Here is a 12,759-nt window from a genome sequence, read left to right on the forward strand (position 1 = left end):
AATAACTGGTGAGAACTACTAGAGCAGGAGAAAATCCAGTGCACTTAGCCAATGTACATCTGCTTTCTCTGAATATAGAGCACTCCCACTGACCTTGGCAGGAATTTAAACAGCATACAAAACTAAGTACAAGAAGTGGAAGAATATCTTAGCTGTGATATGATGCTGTTATTGCAAATGACTGTCTTGAACAGAAGAAAGGATAAGTAAAGCCATTAGAAACAGAGTATGCACTGGTATATGACCTCTTGCATGTACTGTAACAACACACTGGTTTTAAGAATTCATAATTCTTATTCTTCTTATTCCATGAACAAAGCTACAGATACATATTACAATAAATGTTACAATATAAGATATATAAAAGAATATACCTTACTGGTAAACACAGTCAGTACCTCCTGTCCCCTTTCTAACACTTTGTATCTGTATAGAAAAATACTATACAAAACTGCTATAGAAAGATTGCATGAACACTCTGAGTGATGGCAGCCAAAAGATTTTTTTTTTTCTGAATGGCAGACCTGTAATTACTGACTGTAGTATATATATATATATGGCATACAAAAGGTCATCTATGAGATTCCTTGGAGAAAAAAGCTTCAAAGAAACTGTGGTGTAGATCATTCTGAATATGAGCAGTCAAAAGTAGCCATATTCAATGGGCTGACATCACACTTCACTCTGTTCACTGAACTTGCTGTAATTCTAAATTGGGAGAAATAAATTTATTAAAAAAGTATTAAAATGTGTTCCTAGAATATAATATCACATCAGCAGATGAAGCAGGGCTAGCTTGAAAATGTCAACATTATAGGGACTAATACATCAAATAGTTATTTGTGTTGAGGAAGAACTCTGTCAACAGCAGGTGTATTTCTTATCAACTTATCCCAATAAAAATGAGAATTACGGAAACTTTTCCATCAAGATGTAGATAAGAGCACCTTTGGATTTCCAAACAGCAGCAGAGATAAAAAGGAACCAGGAAGCCCTCTTGCCTCTACCTTTCTGCCAATGAAAGACTATTTCGTGTTGTGGGGGAAAAGCTGAAATGTAAATTGGAACCAATCACTTTCTATACATCTCCAAAACCTTCCTCCTACGATACTCTATCCTATCCCACCCCATCCTGCTATTTTTCCTTCAAGTATACACTCAAAATTCCTACTGACCTCAGCATCTTAAAAAAGGCACAGGAAGAGTTCCTAGGCTGTGTTAGTTGTAGAGTGATGTTGCTATTGTGATCACCCTGTATTTTTACTCCTCTTATCTCCATCTTCATTTTATCTTCAGATGTTAAACACAAGGAACACATTAAAAAAAGAGGCAAATTACTTCTTCAGATTATTCAAAGTATGCATCAGCAACATATATACACTGTGAATAATTACATTTAAAATCTGAGGCTGCACACAAGCCCTTCATAGAATCATAGAATCATAGAATCATAGAATCATAGAATCATAGAATCATAGAATCATAGAATCATAGAATCATAGAATCATAGAATCATAGAATCATAGAATCATAGAATCATAGAATCATAGAATCATAGAATCATAGAATCATAGAATCATAGAATCATAGAATCATAGAATCATAGAATCATAGAATCATAGAATCATAGAATCATAGAATCATAGAATCATAGAATCATAGAATCATAGAATCATAGAATCATAGAATCATAGAATCATAGAATCATAGAATCATAGAATCATAGAATCATAGAATCATAGAATCATAGAATCATAGAATCATAGAATCATAGAATCATAGAATCATAGAATCATAGAATCATAGAATCATAGAATCATAGAATCATAGAATCATAGAATCATAGAATCATAGAATCATAGAATCATAGAATCATAGAATCATAGAATCATAGAATCATAGAATCATAGAATCATAGAATCATAGAATCATAGAATCATAGAATCATAGAATCATAGAATCATAGAATCATAGAATCATAGAATCATAGAATCATAGAATCATAGAATCATAGAATCATAGAATCATAACAGTTGGAAAGGGCCTCAAGGATCATCAAGTCCAACCTTCCTCCCAACATTTCCCTAACCACTAGACCATAGCCTCCATTGCCACATCCACTCATTTTTTGAACACCTCCAGGGATGGTGACTCCACCACCAACCTGGGCAGCCCGTTCCAGTGCCTAACCACTCTCTCAGGGAGGAAATTCTTCTTAATATCCCACCAAAACCTTCCCTGGCACAACTTGAGGCCATCTCCTCTCATCTTACCACCAGTAACTTGGGAGAAGCAACCAACACCAGCCTCACCATAACCTCCTTTTAAGTAGCTGTAGAGAGCAATAAGGTCTCCTCTCAGTCTCCTCTTCTCCAGACTAAACAACCCCAGTTCCCTCAGCCACTCCTCACAAGGCATGTTTTCCAGCCCTCTCACCAGCCTCATTGCCCTTCTCTGGCCCCACTCCAGCACCTCCATGTCCTTCTTATCCTGTGGTGCCCAAACTGGACACAGCGCTCAAGGTGCGGTCTCAGCAGTGCCGAGTCCAGGGGCACGATCACCTCCCTGCTCCTGCTGGTCACACCACTTCTGACACAGGCCAGGATGCCATTGGCCTTCTTGGCCACTGGGCACACTGCTGGCTCATTATTTCGAAATAATCCACTAAGCCACTCACTATTCAGAGTTCTGATTTGCCTAGAAGCTCTGATAGAAACATGGGATCAGTTCCTAGAAAAGTGGACTTATGAGCTCTAACTCCCCCTTTTCACTCCAAACATTTGTCCTGGTCTGTCTAAGTCCCATTTCCATAAAATGGGAACGCTAGTTCATAACTATCTTACAAGAATGTTAGGAAGGTAAATTACTGTCTATAAAGAATGTAGACATTTTATAACGAAACAATCATCCTAATTAATCTAATCAAACTCTGACAAAATATACAACAGCCATCCCCACTATTTTTACCCTGCATTTACCATTTCAGTAAATTATTTTTTGCATGGCAACAAAATGGAAAATGATGAAAAGCTCCTAAGAGAGCATGTTTTTCTGGCCAATCCACTAGACCATCTGTGCCAGTTCACCTTATCTGGATAAATCTACGTGATTTTGTCCATAAGCAACTCTAATTTAATTATTAAAATATAAAATGAAGGGGGAGGGGGGGAAACACAACCAAAAACAGAGACCATGATGAGTTTACCATCTCTTGGAGAATGCTCTGAGCCAAGCTCTAGCCATGTTTGGAATCATAAATGAAGCCATGGGAAAGCACACTACTTATAATGCACGCTCAGTTACGCTGGGATTACAATGGAAAAGGCGCCCATGGTTTATGAGGAAAGCCCAGGTTTACAGCCGTTTAATAAGGAATGCAAGAATTATTAAGTAAATACACAATGAAGTAAATGCGTGTTCAAGCCTCAGACCTCAGTTTCTGAGCCAAGCCTTCCTTCTCCCTCTGGCTCTCAATTCCACCTCGTGCAATTCATCCCCCCAACTCCCACCACTGAGCCAAAACAGCACACTAGGGTGCAGAGTAGAGACAAAATCATTAGTTCAAAACACACTTTCTAAAGATCCAGAAACATTTTGCTCAGAGCAATGCAATGCTGTGTGTGAAGCACTGATGTGAAGCAACCCAGGCTGAGGAACAGTGGTGCAGTTTCAGTCATGTAGAACTGTGTGTGAGTTATTTTACCTCACCAAGAACCTATGATAGGTATTTTTATATGTCATTATGCTTTCCAGTGGAGAATGCACCCAGATCAATGCACCACAACACAGCACCTCTGGATCTAGAATGGAGCATGAAGTTACTGTTAAAAGAGAGACAGTGACAAGAAGAGAGTGCTAGCAGGAAAAACTTGGTAACTGCAGTCCAAGGACCAGCTGGAGAGAACAGACAAAGATTTCTACACAAAAGGTTCATTGAGTAAATAAGATTTCCCCAGACGTTAACAAATTGTTGTGAGTATCCAGGAAGCCCTCTAGACTTCACCTACCCCTGCTGTAAGTCTCACTCTGTGAATCTGAACAGCATCAATTGCTGAAGAAATAGATTCAAAGAAGATGGGATTTTCAGATTCAAGATTTCCACCGTACTGCATTGCTTTTATCAAAGAAGCTGCAATAAAAAAACATATGAGCACTCATAAGACAGTGAGGATATATAGTCATGTTAAAAATTTTGCTGCAAGCTCATACTTGCCTTTGCAGTGTGCTAGCAACACATCGATGTGTCTGTTTTTACAGTCCATGTAAATCTATATGTGTTGAAAATATAAAATTAAAAACTGTTTAAAATACTGACAGAGAATAAAATACACAAAAAGAGAATATTCAGAGCAGTCAGATCATGTAGTGCTGCTGCTGAAGCTGTACTGCCAGCGGCCACCAGAGCGAGCCCCTCCATAGTGCAAACACCACAAACCCACACTGATTTCCTTACCTCTCCTCAAAGTACTTTACAGCTCTGCTAAGAATTAAATCCGTAATTGATTAACAATTTTGCAGTTTTTTCCTATATATTTTAGTTTGGGGTTTTGGTTTGGTTTAGGTTTTTTGCAGTTCTTTTTCAGCAAGTTTTCCCGTCTTCTCTCCATATGCTTACCTACCAGTCTGCAAAGACAGGAATCATATCTAGGAAACTTTGAGACTTCAGTAGTCTACCAGAAAATCACCATAACTATCACGCTACATTTTGCAGTAAGTTGTTCTTTATTCTTTCTTAGAAAATATTCAGCTTCCCACAGACTAAGTATTCAATAAGGTAGAAAGTAAAAAAAAATAAATAAAAATAAATAAATAAATAAAATAATAAGGGGGAAAAAAAAAAAAAAAACATGAAAATAACTCTAGAAACAGAGTAGGGCCTTTTTCTGGCAGAAGAGGAACATCCAAAGCAGTTCCTGCTTCAAAAAATTTAAATAATCCGTGTAAAATGGAACAATTCTCAGAGAAGAGATTCTAGGAGAACCACATCAGAAAACCCAATGTTTAAAAATAAAGAAAAAAAAAAAGGAGTTGGTCTAAAAATCCCTCCAGCTCTAGCAGCAGTGTTGATTTTTTTGGAAGAAGTGTAATAATGAGGACACATTGAGTGTTTTCCTCCTCTGAATAACAGTTTTGGACTAACCCTTCACTCAGAGGCTGGACTTCCAACCTGAGTACTTCATAGCACATGGTGGACTTCGCTCTCTCACATTTGTCAAACACTCTTTGAGATAGTTTGTAGTTCTGGGATCTTTCTAAGACCTTTTTGTAAATCAGTTTCACCATCTTTTTTTTTTTTAATTAATGTTTTATTCAATGCTCTATATTTTGTTGGGAGATGTAATAAACAGTAAATCCCATTAGCCTAATTTTTCTGTTTGTTTTTTTTTTTACTGCAGTATCACCTATATATATATATACTTTTAATTTAACACTTCTAAGGCAGCACATACTGCACTGCTTAATCACTGCAGTAAACTGAGAAAATAGTTAGGATGAAAAAATGCTCGGGCTCAGACCCACCGTCGAATCTAGCCTTCTATCTTTGAAAATTTATATCAACCAAACCTTGCATATCCACCTAAATCTGTACCCACTACACAACTATCAAATGCCAGACCCAATGGAAACATAAGAAATAACTTTTGAAGATATTTTTTAATCCACTATTCAGAAATCATTATGCAGAGTCACAGAATCATTTTTGTTGGAAGAGACTGTTAAGCTCATCAAGTCCAACCATTAACCAAGCATGCCAAACTGTGTCGCTAAGCGCCACAGCTACACCCCTGCTAAACACCTCCAGGCTCCACCACTTCCTTGGGCAGCCTGTTCCAGTGCTCGACAATCCTTTCCAAGAAGAAATTTTTCCTAATATCCAACATAATCTTCCCCTTGGCAGAACCAACCCTCACTTTGCTCCAGCCTCCTTTCACGTAGTTGCAGAGAGCAACAAGGTCAGCCTCCCTTTCTCCAGGCTAAACAACTAAACAATGTGTCAGAAGACATGTGCTCTGGGGCCTTCAACAGCTTTGTTGCCCTTCTTTGAACAAATTCCGGCACCTCAGTGTCGTTCTTGTAGTGAGTGATTCAAACCTGAACACAGTACTCTTAAGTGTGGCCTCACCAGTGCCGATCACTAGTCCTCCTGGCCACACTATTTCTGATACAAGCCAGGATGCTGTTGGCCTTCTTGGCCACTTGGGCACACTCCTGGCTCATATCCAGCCAGCTGTCAGCCAGCACCCCCTGGTCCCTTTCTGACAGGCAGCCTTTTAGCCACTCTTCCCCAAGCCTGTAGTGTTGCATGGGGCCAGTAAGACCCAACACTTGACCTTGTTGAACCTCAAAAATTTGCCTTGGCCCATCAATCCAATGTGTCCAGGTCCCTCTGCAGAGCCTCCCTACCCTCAAGAAGATCAACACACTCAGACAGCTTGGTCTTACTGAGAGTGCCCTTGGTCCTCTTGTTCAGAACATTGATAAAGATATTAAACAGAAGCGGCCCAAATACTGTGCCCCAAGGAACACTACTTGTGACTGGTCACCAACTGGTGTTAACTCCATTCACCACAGTAACCAGCAGTTACTGGTTTTAGTCTTCTGGAAGTTTCTTGGAGCTCTTGCAATCCCTAAGGAACCCAGCCTTATACAAGGAGTAATTATATAAAGGAGTAATTCTACACATGGTTCCATGCAAATGACATCACAAGTTCAAATATGACCTAAATGAGCTTTAAAATTCTAAAGAAAAGTTCAGAAACTCATCTCGATTACATACACTTACATTAGCACTGAATGTCACTGAAGTTTTCTAGAAATATTTTTTATATAATTTTAAAAGTAAAGACAGTGCAGTTTAATACCAAATCTGTGTTTATCTTTTCCATGAGTGTTTATCCATTGATACAGGCAAGGTGGCTAGTAGCTGGCCCAAATAACTCATATATGTCATTATATTTCTATGTACAGAATTTGTTTGTGATGAATACCTGAAGCAGCATTGAGACTCCAGTGTAGTCAAAGAAATTCAGTCCACTGCAGTCTAATATCAAAACACATCGCTCACTGTGACATGACTGCAACAACTCGCCTACACATTTGATAAAAGAAAAACTTTAATTAAAAGGGGGAATAGTCAAGAAATGCATGTGAGAAGAATGATAGGTCAACAAAGTAAGCAAAAACTATCAAAATAAAAATTTTACTATTATGTACTGAGGCAACAGGCAAGCAAATGGCACAAATGAAAGACCTTCAGAACAATCAGATAAAGTGATAATGGGAGAGAACATATTATTAGTGAGATGTTTTAGACAGGAATAGTTTCTCAAAATTTAAAGAATTGCTTCTTCAGATTAGAATTTCTAAATGGGTCAGGATATCTTGGACTGGAAGAGTTTGTTTACATGGGATACACAGATAATATATCTCTCTTAAGTTCTGATATGGCATTCATTTCTGTAGCACCTAAATACCTTCCTATGTCTTAATTAATATGCCCTTACATGGAAGAAAAATATGTAAAGTGGAGTGTTTAATTTTCTTAAGGTTTTACTGTGCTGTTTTTTGAGTGTTTTTTTTTTTTTAAATTTGTTTTATATACTATCATGTATTGATGCTGGAGGAAAAAAAAAAAGGAACCTGGCTAAATTTGCAAAGGTCTTATTCTTCAATTTCAGGCCATCTTGTGCTTAAAATAAGAACACACTGTACTAAATGCATCCGAACTAGCACATAGATAAATGATTCCTGGCTTTCATAAAGGGAAACTAGGAAATAATGCATATCTTATTTACATTGCTCTGTTAACAAATTGTAGCTATCATAATGCACAAAACTAAAAAAAAAAAAAAAGAGATTAAGGAAATGCATTCTGAAGGTAAAGATGGGTTAAGCTAAATGGTTTTGACAGACCAAAGATAAAGATTTTAAACTGTTAAGGAGACCCAGAATTTCCCCATGGAGTAGACTTATAAAGATGCGAATTCCTTTCTGACAGTAGCCTGAGAGCCAGAGCCTTTTGGACTTGCAGCTCCAGAGATTTGTCTTTGTACTGTCCAATGTACACTAATAGATATATACCAAACAAAAATACAGAATTATAAAGGAAACTTCCTGCATGACATTACTGTGATGGAAACCCAGAAAGGATTTATGAGATCTGCCAGGCTGCTCACTGTAATCGTTTCTATGCACCTCCTCTGCCTCCAAAACAGCAGAACTTATTCTTTCTTCCTGTTACTTACTCCTGCTGCCTTCCCACCCAGCTGGCATCCTGCATTGCAGTGAAGGCTGCCTGGCTTCTAAATGAGTCTCATTAATAAATGTAAACATTCAGACAACAGCCTCTAAATGCAATTGTCTACTGTGGCCTTAATGCTTATGTGTTTTGAATAAACATAATGTTTTATTCTATCCACAGTTAAGTCATATGTATAAATGATCTTCTGCAAAAGGTTGCTGCAGCTGTCCCATAGGAATGTATGTGCTCTGGGTTGATTTAAGGGTTACAAAATGTGGGAAGAGTGGAATTACCCAACTTGATCCCTAACTGAAAGCAAACCTTTATGTTTGGTTTTGGTTTTGGTTTTTTTCCCTTTTTTTTATTCAATACTTTACTGATATACTGTAAAATATCGGTGGCCATCATGTCACTGATACAATTTCTGAGATTTTCTCTTAAGGGGCTCTAAAGATCACAAAGATTTAACATGGCTTTAATCTTATCCTATTTTTACTTCTGTATACTAATATTCAAGTCCCACTGTGAATGCAAAAAAACCCAAAGACGAGAGCTTAGCAAAACAGCTTCTTAGGCCTTTGTCTGAAGATCAATCCAGGCAGTAACATGGGAAGTGGTTCTCCTCAATGCAGACCTGTTTCAGTATGCACACAGTGGTTCCTGTGAAATAAGCAGGAATTCCTGCAGAAAAGGTATTTTCATGAGTTCCTCACTTTTGAAATCTTCAAAAAGTCAGTGAAGAACAAAACAAAAATAGGAAACATTAGGCCAAGGTTAACAGAGTTTAACACTGTTTAATGCTCATGCTTCACTTTATGTTTGGTCTAACTGAAAATATTAGTTTCCAGACAACTTGAGTACACCTAGAAATAAACAGAAAGGAGTGGAGCCATTTTGCACACTTACACCCATCTTGGTTTTAGTATCATTTACAGATAATAAACTCACCATGACAGCTTCCACTGGAAAATGAACTGAGCAGTGTGTTCTGCTCACACTGAAATAAAAGCAACAAACTGTTAAAATACAAAGGAAACCATGTCCAATGCATAGTAACCAGAGAAAACCAATGCAATACGTAAGAATTCTGCCCCTGTATCAAAGTTATCCTCTCCAAAATCATGCAAAAGCCTATTAGATATATAATATTTGTTGAGTATGCCTCTCAGTATTCTTTTAAAGCTATACCAAACTGATATTTCTGCTTCCCTATCTAGATGACTCAATCTCTGAGACTTTTGGATCCCCTAATAATGCTTTTGGAGAAGCAGAATTTGTTTAAGAAGTGGTCAAGAACACTTTCTACATGTAAATTTATTAAAGAACTACCTTTACCTGCAGATTTTTTTTAAAATAATGAGTTCAATATAAGTGTTAAGTCCTCAATAGAAATGAGTTAAAATCAGAAATAGAAACAGCATGGAAGCAAAATAAAAAATGCTATTTTTTTTCACTCTCATTAGGTGATACAGAAAAACCTTTATTCCACAAAAAAAAAAGGAAAATATGCACAGTATTTCAAGTAGCTGTACTGCCAAACACCTTACAGAAGATACAAAGGATAAAATCTCCCTCCAAAGTAACTTATAAATTAACTTATTAAATTAACTTATTAACTTATTACACATATTAAATTAGCTCATAAATTAATTCCATGTAAATGCTAAGGAATTTCTTTCTGTTTAGAGGTTTGTTACCATACTAATCCAAATCAGTTAGCCTAGCTGAATCAAGGCAAAAAAGAAGCACAATTTCTGAGCTGAATTTCTGAACAACGAGAAGTCACCCATCAAAGTAGGCATGGGTAGCACAGCTCTTTGGCATGAGACAGCAGAGGCAGCAGACACACATTGTTGAACACTGTCTTAAGAACCCATCTAAGAAATAGCTGTGATTTTCTCAGCCCAGTTTGCCAAACTGTATGAAATTGCCTACAATATGCATTATATGGTATTGGAGTGTCTTCATTGTTATGACAGAAAAATAACAAGATTTTTTTTTTTTTTCCCCTCTTTTAGGGAGTGTTGTAGGAAGCTGCAGTAGTTATGTGCAGGTAAACTCAAAAGATACTGTACTTATGGAGATTTTCTCCAAAACCAAGTTATACATAATTTGTATACTGTTTACTTTTCTAATACAATCAGTGCAGAAAATGAAAAAGAAACTCTACCTCTGAGGAAAAACTTTAGCCAGTTTGTACTTCCTTCCTAATTCTTCTGGAGTTGTTTGTAGTTAGAAATGAAGTGTTTCCCTCTCATGGACCCATGTTCAGCAGAAAAAAAATTCATATTTTTTTTTCAAGTAGATTTATAGCTACTCATTGCCTTTTTAAAACCATAACCTTGTATTAGCTCAGGTTCTGTAAGTTCTTCCAGAAATTTTGAAGAGTTTGAGATTAGTGCTTTAATGTCTTTTACAGGATCTCATGCAGAAATAGTAGAGATACCCTTTTCAAGTAATAAAATACTCCATATTGAATCTGATTAAGATAAGGATTAACATTATTCTATTCTATATTAATCATTTGTAATATTGCCTTTTTATAACTGTCTCAGTATCTGACTGTATTCACTAAGAAACACAAGGAAAGCAATCATGATCTTCAACACTGTCACCATTACTGAAGCATAAAGCACATCCTACCTTGTTTTCATCTTCACATGGCTGGCTGCTCGTGCTATCCTTTTGAATTATCTTTATCAAGTCAGCATGAAATTTCCTGGCATTCAGAAAGACTAAAGGATTGTTGACTGAAACTATCTTTACCTGTTTCAGTGATTCCTGTGGAAAGAAATAAACATAATGCTGAAAAAATTGTCTTGGGTTTGGAGACTAACAGCCAAACTAGTTCCTTCAAAAATCCTGAAAAATCCTGTAAATCAACTGAGAAGGTGAGAATTGGATTGTGAGCATGATTTAACAGATAACTGTCTTGATCAGTCTTCACACACAAGCGAAGTAAAAAATTAAATCTAAGTAACATATAAGGAATATTATCCTTAATTCAAGTTAGTAGGAAAGAAAAAAATCATATTCATTATTATACCTAATACTAAGAACTATTATCTGGCAAATAATAGCACTACTTCAGTTGGTATGACCCCCAAACTTAGACAAGATAAGGTTTGCAGACAGGGAGTAACTTTTATTAGACAAACTCATGTATTGGAAAAAGTGCAAAGAGTTTTGGGGCAAACACTGCAGGTGGTTTGGGGAATGCTGAAAATGTTCATCTTGGTCATCGGAAGATGACTTTAGTACAATAAGGATATTTCTCCATGGAAATATTTAGTGGATCCAGAGCAAGCTTGCATGACATATTTAAAACTTCATCAGCACAACCACCACTACAAATAATCCACACAAGAACCATCAGCCACTCATGATCCTGTCTCTGCACTAGAGTAAGTTTCAACCAGTTCACCAAGTACATTCAGTGAAACTGCATAGCTCAAAGCGTAGACTTTACACAGATAAATCAGGACATCAGATAAAGGTCAGAAACCATCCGGTACTAGTCGGGAATGTTCCCCACAAAGCAAGCTCTATTTCTTTCATTTTCAAGGTGGACTTACAAAACACTTGCAAAAGTCAGTAAAAAAATTAATATTTATATAAAAATATATTGGATATCAGTAATCACTAGTTCAGATGAAATACAGGTTTTGTGGGGAGATAGAATTAAGCAATACTACAGACGTCTCAATTTTCCACAGGTTATGAACTAGGTTTCTGTTTTCCTTTGGAAAATTAGAACTGAGACAGCCCAAATTCAATATGGAGCACAGCTGCTTTTATTTCTGCTGCTTCTATTCCAGACTTGAGGAAAAGTCTGTCAATAGTTAGGGTCTTCTACTTTTTCCAGTTGTTGTATTTGATCTAGTAAAAGATGTTACACCTATTTAAACAGTTCTTTACATATATATGCCAATAAATAACTCTATGAAGCTTTTACACACCTAGTGCTGTAAACAGGGATAAGCATGATCATGTGTGGCCTGTAAAAGTCACCAATATTCTCAGTAGCACTTTCTACATTTTCTACCTGACAAGCATGCGTGCAACTAGAGAATCTCATATAGCAACAATATCACTGCTCATTAGTGTCAGTTGCCAAAAAATAATGTTTTATTTGCCTTTCAGGAATGTCTTTTATGGAAGCTGTCAACCTCTTGGGTTACATGTGGAAGTTCAGGGTGTTCTCCTTGCAAGTTACAGGGAAATGAATGCCCTACTTGAACACTGCACAGCATCAGGCATTCTCACATGCACAACATGGAAAAAGAGAAGCAAAGAAGCTTCTCTTCTTCCTAACAGAAGTCAGAGACTTGTAACAAGGTGTAAAGAGAATGCAGTTAATGACAAAGTCTGAGTCACCAAGTACACCCTGCAGCTGTATGCCTGGAAGCCCTAGACCCAGCACTGGTGAGGTGCTAAGCACTGGATGAGGTGCCAGCACCAGTGAGGTGCTAAGCAGTGGGTGAGTGTGACGACCATCACCAGATCAATATCTGGTG

The 12,759-nt window shown here is 37.2% G+C and overlaps 1 protein-coding gene across 1 annotated transcript; it reads right to left on the minus strand.

The window, feature by feature from the left end:
- Positions 1 to 4,007: 4,007 nt before the first annotated feature.
- LOC103778449 (anion exchange transporter-like) lies at positions 4,008 to 11,023 on the minus strand (the record flags this gene model as incomplete). Its single annotated transcript, XM_008946039.1, has 5 exons — positions 4,008 to 4,129; positions 4,214 to 4,268; positions 6,990 to 7,090; positions 9,191 to 9,239; positions 10,886 to 11,023. Coding segments are annotated over 5 exons (465 nt in total), but the record flags the coding sequence as incomplete, so codon positions are not given.
- Positions 11,024 to 12,759: the final 1,736 nt, after the last annotated feature.

Source organism: Merops nubicus, unplaced genomic scaffold (genome assembly GCF_000691845.1).
Source record: "Merops nubicus isolate BGI_N331 unplaced genomic scaffold, ASM69184v1 scaffold13518, whole genome shotgun sequence".
NCBI lineage: Eukaryota > Metazoa > Chordata > Aves > Coraciiformes > Meropidae > Merops > Merops nubicus.